General features: G+C 41.2%; 1 protein-coding gene across 1 annotated transcript; it reads left to right on the forward strand.

The window, feature by feature from the left end:
- Positions 1–2693: 2693 nt before the first annotated feature.
- Positions 2694–13156, forward strand: LOC311497492 (sialic acid-binding Ig-like lectin 6; the record flags this gene model as incomplete). The annotated part of the gene is made up of 4 exons (XM_084557813.1): positions 2694–2777; positions 3869–4087; positions 12307–12646; positions 12760–13156. The coding sequence occupies 4 exons, from the start codon at positions 2694–2696 to the stop codon at positions 13113–13115; spliced, it is 999 nt and encodes a 332-aa protein (XP_084413939.1). The 3' UTR covers positions 13116–13156.
- Between the last annotated feature and the right edge of the window lie 1526 nt (positions 13157–14682).

Raw genomic sequence — 14682 nt, forward strand, 5'->3', positions numbered from 1 at the left:
GTTCTTAGGCAACAATGAGATGATTCTGATCATTTTTTATTTTAATTTTTAAAAGTTCTTCTGATTTGTTATTTCCCACTTTATCTTAACAATAATACGGCAACTGTAACTAAAATATAACATTTTCTCCACAGATAAAAGAACACCTCAAATAACTGGGGATAGAACTGTTGAGGAAGGAGAGACTCTGAATCTGACCTGCAGTGTTGATAGTTTACCTCCGTCTCTTATTACTTGGACTAAACTTAGTTCCAACACAAACCTGCACAACAACACTGGATCAGCTTCACTAATCATCTCTAATGTGACAACTGAAGATTCTGGACAGTACATCTGCACAGCAAAACACCTGGACACAACCGAGACTTTATATGCTGATGTGACTGTGACTCGTAAGTAGACAGTACTAATATTCTTGAAGTCACTGCATGACAGTTATTGTGCAGCTTACCCATTTTGTCCTGTGATTGTGTTCATGTGTTCACAGGGTTTCCAAAGATCCAGAATGACTCTGTATGTGTGAATCAGTCAGAGGTCCTGACCTGTGTGTGTATCAGTGAGGGGTTCCCCATACCAACCATTGAATGGCCCCTGCTGGAGAACCACACTGAGTACTCTGTCATTACCACTGTGTCAAATCACACAGTCAACAGCACGGTCACCCTAACTGTAAAACACCATGGTTACACTGTTGTAGAATGTGTCAGCAGCAATAGAAATGGGAAAGTAAAAAGAAAACTCACCATCCAAACAAACTTGTCCAAACAAGACGGTACGTGTTCTTGGCTAAAACACTTCTGCTACTTTTAACCTCTGCTTTAGACATAGTATGTCTATTTTCATTTCCTTTGCTCTTCCTGATTGCAGTTCAACCCAGAAAAGATCAAAAAATATTATCAATGCTTGAAGTCATCATTGCCTTTATGATTGGGGTACTTCTCTCTGCAGTCATTTGCTGTTTGGTTAATCAATACTACAGGTACACCATTATTTCCCTTCATCCATTTTATTTGTGGATAACATTTAAACATAAATGTAACTTTACTGACAAACAGACCTATGTTTGTTTTTCTCCAGAAGAAAACCAAAGAACTCTGGAAAGTTGGATAAGACTTTGGAGATGGAGACCAGTCAACACAATCCACTGGTACCTTTGTTCATTCAGCTAGCATTTTATATAACTGTTAAAATATTAGTGGACAACAGAACTGTCTCCAATATTACATCGTTTTAGATAGTCCACGTACCTGTTTATGAACTACTTTGTTTCTCACAGGTTTTAATCAGTTTTCCATTGATCATATCATTGTTATATTTGTAATATTACTTAACATTTTAGAAAACTTCGTTATAATTGGCTTTTATTTTAGTTACCCTTAAATCTCTGAGTCTGAGTAACAGCTATTCTGCTTGGAGAACAAATCCCCTTAACCTCAATGTAGTACATGGACATTAAATCTTGGATAAGTGTGAGATTCAATACTGAATATGCTATCACGTCTCTTAACAGGCAGACTTCCCTTTTTTGTGGTTTTGCAATGCAGCTCAGACTAAACCTCATACAATTACAGCCACTGAATTGCTGGCTTGTCTGTAAAGGTCCATGACAGGGCCAATCCAGACTTGCGGTAGTTCAACCTTGAGGCCGTGACTTTAATGATATCCCTTGTGGTAATGTATAGAATGGCCCAACTTGCATCTCCTCCTTGGTGTCATGTGTTGCAATGCTCCATCTGTCCACAAGGAGGAGCAGTGATTACAGAAGCCTGGAGGATTAAATGCCATCAGGCTGCTGCCCACATTAAGTTTAATTTGTGCCATGAAAGCCCTAAAGATGAGATGAAAGGAAAATTGAATCAATAAAAAATGGCATAAAGGTATTCAGAAATATGGATGTTGCCAATACTGTGCATGTAACATCTGTGCAGTCCATCTGTTGTTAACAAGGCATACTGTAAGAAATGATGATTACAATATTTGTTCACAGAGTGCCTATGTGCAGGTATCCACCTTGTACCCAGCTGCCTTTATCTTACCACCGCTTAGTAATGGTGTAAAAAAGCAGATGCACAAGTCAAGTCTTGCTTCAAGCTCATTTTACACTGAACAAAAATATAAACGCAACACTTTTGTTTTTGCTCCCATTTTTCAAAGATCTAAACATTTTCTATATACACAAAATAACCATTTCTCTCAAATATTGTTCACAAATCTGTCTAAATCTGTGATAGTGAGCACTTCTCCTTTGCCGAGATGATCCATCCCACCTCACAGGTGTGGCATATCAAGATGATGATTAGACAGCATGAATATTACACAGGTGTCCCTTAGGCTGGCCACAATAAAAGGCCACTCTGAAATGTTCAATTTGGTTTTATTGGGGGGGGGTCTGGGGGGAGTCAGAAAACCAGTCAGTATCTGGTACGACCACCATTTGCCTCACGCAGTGCAACACATCTCCTTCGCATAGAGTTGATCAGGTTGTTGATTGTGGCCTGTGGAATGTTGGTCCACTCCTCTTCAATGGCTGTGCAAAGTTGCTAGATATTGGCAGGAACTGGAACACGCTGTCGTATACGCCGATCCAGAGCATCCCAAACATGCTCAATGGGTGACATGTCCGGTGAGTATGCTGGCCATACAAGAACTGGGATGTTTTCAGCTTCCAGGGATTGTGTACAGATCCTTGCAACATGGGGCCGTGCATTATCATGCTGCAACATGAGGTGATGCTCGTGGATGAATGGCACAACAATGGGCCGCAGGATCTCGTCACGGTATCTCTGTGCATTCACAATGCCATCAATAAAATGCACATGTGTTTGTCGTCCATAACGTACGCCTGCCCATACCATAACCCCACCGCCACCATGGGCCACTCGATCCACAACATTGACATCAGAAAACCGCTCACCCACACGACGCCACACACGCTGTCTGCCATCTGCCCTGAACAGTGAAAACCAGGATTCATCTGTGAAGAGAACACCTCTCCAACGTGCCAGACGCCATCGAATGTGTGCATTTGCCCACTCAAGTCGGTCAAGATGACGAACTGGAGTCAGGTCGAGACCCCGATGAGGACGACGAGCATGCAGATGAGCTTCCCTGAGACGGTTTCTGACAGTTTGTGCAGAAATTCTTTGGTTATGCAAACTGATTGTTGCAGAAGCTGTCCGAGTGGCTGGTCTCAGACGATCTTGGAGGTGAACATGCTGGATGTGGAGGTCCTGGTGGTTACACGTGGTCTGCGGTTGTGAGGACGGTTGGATGTACTGCCAAATTCTCTGAAACGCCTTTGGAGACGGCTTATGGTAGAGAAATGAACATTCAATTCACGGGCAACAGCTCTGGTGGACATTCCTGCTGTCAGCATGCCAATTGCACGCTCCCTCAACACTTGCGACATCTGTGGCATTGTGCTGTGTGATAAAACTGAACATTTCAGAGTGGCCTTTTATTGTGGCCAGCCTAAGGCACACCTGTGCAATAATCATGCTGTCTTATCAGCATCTTGATATGCCACACCTGTGAGGTGGGATGGATCATCTCGGCAAAGGAGAAGTGCTCACTATCACAGATTTAGACAGATTTGTGAACAATATTTGAGAGAAATGGTTATTTTGTGTATATAGAAAATGTTTTAGATCTTTGAGTTCATCTCATGAAAAATGGGAGCAAAAACAAAAGTGCTGCGTTTATATTTTTGTTCAGTATATAAATACACCAATTAAAGCCTGGAGGAATCAAATATGGCCAGGACTCAGAAAAAAAATGGTTGGCAATATTATAAATAGAGACAAGTTGCACAGTGTTGTGCTTGTTGCAGATGCTGCATGAGACATATCATTTTCTTTGTACCTGACAGATATATAATGGTCAAGCAGCAGGAGATGATCTGACCCACACCCGAGGAGGAACTGAGAATGGTGATGTGGCAGCAGAGAAAGCAGCACTGGAACTCAACAGTGAGCCAAAAGACGTGGAGTACGCCAGCATTGATTTCTCCCTGTTGAAAAGACGTCCCAGGGAGTCCACAAGGAAGCAAGAAAGCACAGAGACTGAATATGCTGAAATCAAGAAAGAAGTACAGGAGGAAAGGCGAGATGATGGAGGAGAGGAAAGAGAAATGTTGGAGGGCAACGAGGAGGAGGAGGAGGAGGAGGAGATGATGATGGAAGAGGATGTGGAGGTGATGATGGAGGAGGATGGGGAGATAAAACATTATGTCCCAGAGAAACAGAAGAGGGAAGAAGAAGCAGTGTACTCCAACATGAATGATATAATGAGTGAGATCTGAGGACTGTGTTGCATTGTGCCGTTGACTGAGGACGTTTGTGTTCTCATCAGATGTGATGGACTGATGATTGTCAGACAGAGGCTCTTTTGACCCCTCAGCCCTCATGGCTTTCTGCCTAACTTGCCTTTATGTAAAGAAATATGTTGGACATGTGTTAAAAACATGCTAAATATACAAGACACTACACTTTCGCATCCCAGCCATCTCCCATCTCCTCTGGTGTACCACAAGGTTCTGTCCTCGGTCCAGTCCTCTTCATCATTTACCTCCTCCCCCTTGGTCACGTATTCCATAAATACAATATTCACTTTCACTGCTATGCGGACGACACCCAGCTCTACCTTTCCTCGTCACCTCCCGCCTGGATTACTGCAACTCACTTCTCACTGGTCTCCCCCTCAAGTCCCTCCGTAGACTACAGCTTGTACAAAATGCTGCTGCCCGGATTATCACCAGGACCCCTTCTTCTCATCACATCACCCCTGTTCTCCAGCAGCTTCACTGGCTTCCTATCACACACCGCATCACCTATAAAATCCTGCTCTTAACATTCAAAGCCCTCCACAACCTCGCCCCTCCTTGTCTGACAGAACTTCTCCACATCAACACACCCAGCCGGACTCTTAGATCATCATCATCCATCAGCCTCACCATCCCTCCTGCCCGCATGATCACCATGGGGTCCAGAGCCTTCAGCCGTTCCGACCCCCGCCTCTGGAATTCCCTTCCACCCAACCTCCGCAACACTGACACTTTGGCTATTTTCAAATCCCATCTCAAAACCCACCTTTTTCTGCAAGCATACCCTCCCTGTCACTCTCTCCAGATTTTTATTTATTTTTTATTTTTTAAACCAAATCTTTTATCTTTTTATCTTATCTTTTAGTGTCATATAGTTGTAGTTTGTTAAATGCTTTTGATGTCTGTTATGTATTTTAAACCCTGTTTTACCTGTACGGTGACCTTCGGTGCTTTGAAAGGTGCCTATAAATAAAATGTATTATTATTATTATTATTATTATTATTATTACACTTGGAAAACGCTGGATTCTGTACCTGATATAAATTGATTGCTACACAAGCGAAATCCGTTCCTTGAGGGATCCCACCTCTCCATTTTTTCATGCCTGCTTCTTGAGCGTTTTATTGCAGTAATCCACATCTGCCGTTTTGCGGGACCTTTGGGAATCCTATTAAAGGATTCCCCCTTTGCTTATCCCTGACTCTTCTGGGGGTATTCCAGAAAGCAGGTTTACTGGCTTAACTGGGTATGTTAACCCAGAGTTAGCGGTAAACCTGGGATTTTAGTTCCAGAACGCTCAAATATGATCAGGCTATGTAAGTAACTATAGTAACATAGGCTCTGAACTTAACTGGGTATGTAAACCCAGAGTTAGCGGTAAACCTGGGATTTCGGTTCCAGAACGCTCAAAAATGATCAGGCTATGTAAGTAACTATAGTAACATAGGCTCTGAACTTAACCTGGTAGGGGTAGGTTTTGTTCAGGTTATGTTCGGGTATTTAAGTGCACGTTCAGCCAGGCCGCTGTTTCCACACTTGTCACACAATGGCGTTTCCTTCTGAGGAAGATCCAATTGACATTGAAGCACAAATCATTCGGGCTATTCACCGTGAGAGGGTGATAAGACCACGACTTGATATCCTTTCTTTTCCTAATGAGTTTTTGCGAGAGCGCTACCGTTTTTCTGCGGAATCTTTAATATATTTAAACAACATTCTCCATCCCCACATTTCGAACGTTACGCATCGTGGATTCGCTCTCAATTCTCTCCAGACGATGTGCATCGCTCTCCGTTTTTTTGCAAGCGGGAGTTTTTTGTACGATGTGGGAGACGCAGAGCATATCGGCAAAGCAACTGTTTGTCGGGCGGTGCGTAAAGTTTGCCTTGCGCTAAAACGGTTCCTGCGCAACTTCATTCATTTTCCTGGCCACAAACCTACGAGGATCATCAAAGTGGAGTTTCATCAACTGGCAGGTCAGCATCACTTATAAGTTTTCCAAATTTGCACCGAAACTATCTTTGCTGGTGAGCTTTCAGTTAATGGGCATTGGCTATTTCAGGCTTTCCAAACATCATTGGCTGCATTGATGGGACGCAAGTGCCTATTAAAGCGCCTTCCACAAACGAGGCAGATTATGTGAATAGGAAAGGTTTCCACAGCATAAACGTCCAAGTAGGTGTAGCTAATGGATAGGCTAGGCCACTTTTATTTTTTGACGCTCTGTTAATGGTGTTGATGTTTAAAACACATTTAATTTTACTAATTGCCAGATGATATGTGATGCATCATGCCTTATCACAAACGTGGAGGCGAAATGGCCAGGGTCAGTACACGATGCCAGGATGTACCGGGAATCTAATTTGAGCAACAGATTTCAACGGGGTGCGTTATGTTATGCAAATATTATCAGATCCACTTCAGGCTAATTAATGCGTAGGCTCTAACTTAATGTTATATGTGCAATTACAGGGGAATTTGATGGGTATCTTCTGGGGGATAGAGGATACCCATGCCTTCCGACACTCATCACCCCGTACCCTGATCCGGATCCTGGACCGCAAGCCAGATTCAATGTGGCCCACAGCAGAACCCGAGTTAAAATCGAAATGACATTCGGGATTCTCAAGGAGAGGTTTCAGTGCCTGCGTCGGCTAAGGGTCAGTCCTGAAAGGGCATGCGATGTGATTGTTGCGTGTGCCATATTGCACAACATTGCAACGTTGCGCAATGAATTAGTTCCTGCTATTGAGGAGCAGATACCCGAGGAACACATTCAGCAACTTGACATCAGAGATGGTCAAAGAATGCGTGATGAAATCTGTCACAATCACTTCAACTAAAAATTTTAAAAAAATGCACGTAAGACTGTTTCACACATTTATTTGCCCATTGCGTGTTTCATGGCCTGAAAAGAGAAAACACTTCATTATAGAGCAAATGTTCTGATCCAATGTTCTCATGCACTGACAGAAAACATGAAGGAACTATGCTCTAGTCTCTGCACAGCCCATTTCTTTACCTCGATCTTTAATTTGAGGTATTCCATCTCCAAATCTGCCTTTGCAATTTGGCGTTGGAGATGGACTCGATACAGTTCCTTTGCAGACATCTGAAATACATCCCAGTCATGTTCAGCATTCGAGCTAGTTATGCATGTTTAGACCAATTATGGTTGACCAACTATGGTTATTTCTTACGTTTTTGTATTCATTAGGCCTACTCGGCGCCGGATCCTCCACCGCAGCCACGGTCTGTAAGAGGTACATTTCCAGTTGGCATTTATGTGAGCACTGAATGTTAGGTTCCATAAATAATTTGATCATGTCAAAACATACCTCTGCAGACATGGGTGGTTCCTCCATGACTGCTGATAATGTCTCTTCATCCTCCTATTATTTATATGAATGGTAATATTGGCTGGGGGCTGAAGTAGGCTAATAGGCCATATAACACTGACTATTAAATAACGACTTACAGCAGTAGGAGCAGTATCATTTGTGGTGGTGGGGGGGGGGGCCGGCTCCACCAGTGACAGCACTCCACCTTCAACTGAGAAGTTCATAAATTGGTTATTTTCGAACATGCAAGGCTACACAAATTAGACATACGTGATTTAGGCGTAGGCCTATTAGGGAAAATACATTGCATTAGTTCATGTTGCTCCTCCTGGGAGGTTGAGGGCTCCGATGACGTGCCCCCAGGAATCCCCTCCATCATCGGACGCCCTCGATTGATACTGATCACCAACTCCTCCACAGGGGTGAGGGGGGACACCGCTGGCCCAGAACCGGTCTTCCTCTCCTCTGCTTTCTTCCTATTGGCTTTGAAATGAATGTACCTTGTTGCAATATGGCAATTCAAGAATATAATACTGGATAAGTGATGTAGGTAGTCTATAGTATAAGAAAGTCTCATACAAAGCAGTTAATACTGAACTTACGCATTTACGCGGTCGGCAATTCTCTGCCAAGCAAGGTCTCGTTCCTTGGCAGACGCGCAAGTATTGCTTTTTTTCGTGATTATGGCTCTTTCCTCCTCGTACGCCTCGAGCAGAACTTGCTGCTCCGCTTCAGAAAAATAGGCTGCTCTGCGCTTTGCCATTTTTACTCATGGTTTCAACTCTCAATAGATGATGCCTTTATAACTTCGCCGTGAACGCGCACAACTCTAGGTTAACCAATACGGGGTTGATTGAACTGATTGCTAACCGGTGTTTTGGAACCGACAGCTCGGGTTTAGTCGCCTCAGGTTCAGACAACCCAGAGGTTAAGTTTTATCTCAGTGTTTGTTAAACCTCCTTTCTGGAATACCCCCCTGGCATCCTGGGGCACAACAACTGTCGACCATTTTTGGATGTAACTGATACAAGGACACGTTAGTTGCTTCCAGTTGTCAACCGAATAGTAATTCGAAAAGCGGGCTTTCCTGCCAATATGGCGGTGTTGTGATTGCTGGTACAGGGTGACGTCAGCTACCGGACTATAGTAAATGGTTATGACCAAACTGTTTCCTGTTTCTTTGCTAAAATAGTCACAGTTTAACACCTCAGTTACAAATGGGAGGTTTTCAGAGATACTGCCAATAGCAGTGAGTTTTAGGACAGTGTCTCAACAAGCTGGCCCTATATTTACATTGCTGAGAAACTTAGCACTGAGAAACAGAGCGTTCATAACAGAGATCAGAAAACACACAGATATGCAGAAGTGTTTTCAAAGAGGCCAATGCAGCTGAAATGGGGCAATGCTGAAAGTAGCTTGTATTTAGATCTACTCTTCAGCTGTCTAAAGGGTGCTTTTTTAATACATGGTTATTTGCTTCAGATTTATGGAAATATTATCCAGCATCACATGTCATCAGAGACATTTATAACCAATTTTAGTGATATAAAAATGAATTACAGGATAATAACGATAATTACTAGTAAGTAATAAGACCACTGCCAGAATTAGAAGGCACCATATTCGTTAGGAGCCAATACACTGAACGACAATAATGAATCAGACAGAGGAATAAACGTTGAGTAGCAACTCTTGTATTTTTACAGCGAATAAAGAAAAATGTTCAATTTATACAAAAATATAAAATAATGACCCAAATGACCAGAAACAAAAAGTGTGCACACGAAAAATGAAATAAGAGTGTCCGTTGGGGCCCTTTAAAAACTGAAAATTGTTGCAGGTGCACCTGATATTAAATGTTAATGGGAGTGTGATGCGAATATATGTGTGTGTGAGTGTGTACATGTGTATCTCCTTGTCTTTTCTTCAGAGGTCTTGGCTCGCAATCTGACGCAATCGGGATCATGTCCTGTTCCTCGAATTTCCCCGTCCTCTCCAAAAACCTGACCTACAAGGTCATATCTATTACACTCTATTCTCAGATACATCATTAAAGGTTTAAATGTCAAAATTGCGACATATTGCACTAACCCTCATAAATATATCTTCAATCTTATCAAATCTCAAATCTTCAGTTTCAGTTGTACAACATTAAACCTTTCAGAAAGTTCAAATATGAGGACTGAACATTCAAGGACTCACATGTGTTACTGTTCACATGAACAGTGATTCAATAATACTTATGATAAGTAACCATTAACATTCAAAATATATCATATCTGTTTCAAAACCAGGATAACATCATGCAAATAAAATAACAGTAAATACACATACTGAGTTGTTTTCAGAGGTATCAAGAAGTGTGCTTAATTATTCCTCAGAGGAATAGTAGTACGAGAGACTGCACCAAAAATTACCCTCCTAGTCACTTTAAGTTGAAATGAAATTCCTGCAGTAGCTTGAAAATAAAATGTAATTCCACTCAATCATGTGAATTATCAAATTACTTCTTTAAATTTGCGATAGAAAATTATCAACTTTCCTTTTATATACATCGGCATAAAGTAACACAGTATACATGTTCAAAAACATTGCACCATTACTCAAATAAGCTCAGTCCCATAGACTTTAGTACCACCAGTGCTTTTGTTAGCACACTGAGAAACAACATAAAAATAGCACCAGAGCAGTACAATAGGACATTTAAAACTTTGCAGATGTAAAATAAAAATAAATACTCTCTCTCTTCTTTCATTGGTCTCATCTAATTGTGTTTTTTGCCATCTGGGCTACACATTGCAGCAATGTTGTACGAGTTGAGAAACATTGAAGAGATTTTAAATAAGATACCCATCACACATAGTCTCTTAAGTAACTGCTTTGTTAGTTTCCCAAGATAACATGATTGACGGTACTTCCTTTTACGGAAAGTTTCATATTACCTCAGTCATGGAGTTTTTTTTTTTTTTTTTTTTTTTTTAAATAAGTGGAAATAGTAAACAGAACAGTTTTCCTTTTATCTTTTTTAAACTTCATTATTCAGTCAAGTTTTGTTTTAACTATATAAATTATATAATGTGATACAAAATCACAACAATAGAAAAGCTGGTCTGTCTTTGTGGAGGATGATTGGTGATTGGTCGCTGTGGTGGAGGAATACTCCTCAGTTGTGCATCAAGAAACTTCCTGAAACCGTGTTATTGCATAACGGGGGAAAAAACTGAAAAGAGAGGAAGAACACTCTCTTCTTGTCACTGTGACAAGAAGAGAGAACAGGAACAAGACAAAGGAGGTAAAACCACATTTAATATGGGTTTAAAATGTCTTTTTAAAAGAGTTAACTGTGTTGAACAAAGAGGACTGAGTGGACTGAAGATAGTCTGAACTAGTCACAGTTGTTGTGTTTATTAAATGATTCAGGTGGCCTACAACTGGACAATATGGCTGAGATTTGAGACATTGGAGACATATTGGATTTCTGTTATTTTTGTGTTGTTGTTAATATCATTCTAGTAAAGCTGAGCTGCTTCAAGAACAGAGATAACAAAGAGCCTTGCTATAGAACTAAAATGTGTTAATATCGTAACAACGGACTAACAGAAGGTGCAACATCCTTTGTGGTATGTGTGGCATCAACCGTGGACTTTCCTTTGGTTCTATTTCTCCATGTTTACTACATTTGCTGCATTAAAGTTTGTCCTGTGGAGGAAGAGACTGAACGTGTCAAGCATCAACTCAGGATGTTTGTTCTCTTCTGGGTGACTCTGCTTTTCTCTGTGAGAGGCAGCAGTGCTGACACAGGTATGTATCTTCTCCTTGGTCATCTTGTAATGCTGCTAAGATTAAACATTTGATTTGACAGTGTTTTCTTTTGAATCACAAGTATGTTTTTGTCACCATCAACCTACCAGCATTTAGCTGCAGTACTGTCATCTGTTGTCATTTTCTTTCTCATGTGTATTATGGCTTAAGAAACTGTGATGGTGTGATATGTGTTTAACACCAATAAGCAGCTTCTATCATTTCCATCACTTATCAGATAACATGGTTATTAGCAATAACTAAATATTGTCTGTCCTTGTTTTTGTCTTCTCATTTGTATTAACAGACTCATCAACTGGATTAAAACAACACTGTGGCTCATATCAGACTAACACACATGACTACTGTGTTAGTCTCAGTGAGGGAACCATAACAGCAGAGGCTGGACTCTGTGTTGTGATACCATGTTCTTTCACTACTGGTTATAGCTTTACACCCTCCTCTATAGTGTGGTACAAATGTGATCCATCAAAAGACAGATGTGATGATTATGACATCATATTCATCTCCAGTAAAACAAACAGTTACGATGAGTCAAACGTTCAGTCTGGATTCAAAGGACGAGTGTCATCTTTAGAGCCTGATGTGAGTCAGAGAAACTGCAGCATCATGATTAATGATCTCAATGAGTCTGATTCTGGATCATATCAGCTCAGAGTTAATGGATACCTGAATGGGAGGACAAGTGGATTTACATACTCTCCAAGATCAACTGTCTCTGTTAAAGGTATGAAAAGCTACAGCAACAACAATCATGTAGTGTATAGATGGTGTTTTCTTGTCTCCTTGAAGCATGAAGTGTGTCTACCTGATTCAATTAGTACACTGTATTTCCACTAGGTCTCAGTCAGAAGCCCACAGTGATGATTCCTCCACTGACAGAGGGACAGCAGACCACACTGACCTGCACTGCTCCTGGTCTCTGCTCTGGATCTGTTCCTACAATCACCTGGATGTGGAGAGGAGCAGCAGAGGATGACTCTCTCCTCAGAGGAAACATCACTGCTTACCAGACTGAGAATGTGACTGCTGTCACACAGAGACACAGCTCAACTTTGACCTTTAACTCTTCAGCTGAACACCACGGCACCAGTATCACCTGTAAGGTCAGCTTCACAGGTGGAGCAACTACAGAGGAGACTTTGACTTTGACTATGAACTGTGAGTACTTTTATCCACTCTGCTGTATTTTACAGTATCAGCTATCTTCTTGTATGCCACTAATACGTTTTGGGAAGGTCTATGAACAAGTTATATGTTGTTTTGTTTCATAGATGTGAAGGAAATTCAAATCACAGGAGACAGAAGTGTGAAGGAGGGAGAGTCTCTGAATGTGACCTGCAGTGTCGATAGTTTCCCTCCATCATTTATCACATGGACTAAATATTCTGAACCATCCATTCAAACTGTAACAGGAACTAATCTGCAGAACAACAATGAAACGGACACTTTGTTCATCTCTAATGTGACAAGAGAAGATTCTGGACAGTACATCTGCACAGCAAAACACCTGAACAACACCCTGATGGAGAAAGTCAATGTGAACGTGATATGTAAGTACATAAAAAAGAGAAAAAGAAAAAAGATGCTGTTAAAACAGGAACATACCACTGTAGACTGCTCACCATAGTGTTGTTAGTTCCTGTTTTAGACGTTGGTCACTGTACAGACAAGAAGAAAAGAGACAGATTGTTCTATTGTGTGTATCTTATATGTAGTTCGTATGCATTCTACATTTTTATATATATAGATTCACTAAACAATATTAGAAATGAAATAAATATAAATAAAATCAGTAGGTAGGGATTTTTGTTGTTGTTTTTTAATCTGGTTCCAACTCAGCTGACCTGACAGTGAGATGGCAGCAGTTCTGTTGTGTTGGAGCTAAAACAGTCAAAGCTTGGTCCTCTTTTATTTCTGGTAAAAGATATAAGAGGATGGTCTTAATTGTGATGAGAGGCATTTGAAACTGAATTCTGAAGCACTCACTGCTCTGCAGTGTTCTTAGGCAACACTGAGATGATTTAGAAATATTTCTGAATTGAAAAAGTTATATAGTCTGTTTAATTTAAGTTTTGAGAAGTTCTTCTGATTTGTTAACTCCCTCTTCATCTTAACACTGTAATATATCAGCATCAAAACAGAGCAAGAAGGTGAACTCAGTATAACTTGTCACTAACAGAATGTAAATAATGTTTTATTTCTAAGAACTGCATCAGATAAAACATGACATGTGCTTAGTGCTCACTGCTTTAGAGGCCTGTTCAGACTTCTCCTTTTATTTCAGGGCATATTCAGCAAAGAGCAGAATACATTACTCAGACTGGATGTAGTAGAAAATAAATATATACCCTGAGATTTTAACTGAAAATGCACTTTAGGGCCATTTTCGGCTGAAAATTGCTGCGGTTGTTGCCTGCATCATCACCACAAAGTCCTGTTTCGGCCGTGTTGTTTCGGCGATAATGGCCCGAAAGTACATTTTCGGTTTTCGGCCGAATATTTTCGGTGCATCCCGAATTTTAACTGAATCTTTCTAACGGTAGCTCTGGTGACACATCATGGATGTTGCAGTGGAGTCCTTCCCTGGGCTGTTGCTGGTGTTTCCATCAGTGTCAATGTCCTCTGCATAATCTGCATACTGGGACTTTGGTATGTTAATCCATCTGTATTTCATGTTTTGAAGGCTCTTCATATAAAATCTAAAGATTTAAACAGGATGACAGCTGGTCTGTTTAGATTGTCAGTCTTGAGTTCAGGCCCGGAGTGGCTAATCGGGAGGACCGGGACAATTCCCGGTGGGCCGGTCTGACTTTCGGGCCGCGAGGGCCGGTGTTCAATTATTATTTTTATTTATTTATTTATTTTGGGCCGGTGTTCAGTCATGGCACTGAGTGGGTATGTGTATGCTGTTACCGCTGTCGCTGGGCCGTCTCCACTTGCAGCTCTTTTCCTTTTGTTTTTTTTGCAGTGTGAACACCGCACACTGTCAGTGGTGTTTGGAGCCTGGCTCCAGCACCAGAAGTGCAAGGGAGTTTGCAAAATGGAAAATAAAAAGAGCAAGGGTGGCGCAGAAAAAGCGAGAATTAAAAAGAGAAAAGGAGACAGATGCAGCCAAATGTGCAAAAATCGGCATCTTTTTCAATAAAACGTGCTCGCGGTCTGAAACGACCAATGAGGATGATGAAACGGGTAAG

This window comes from Chelon labrosus (genome assembly GCF_963514085.1).
Source record: "Chelon labrosus genome assembly, chromosome: 12".
Taxonomy (NCBI): Eukaryota; Metazoa; Chordata; class Actinopteri; order Mugiliformes; family Mugilidae; genus Chelon; species Chelon labrosus.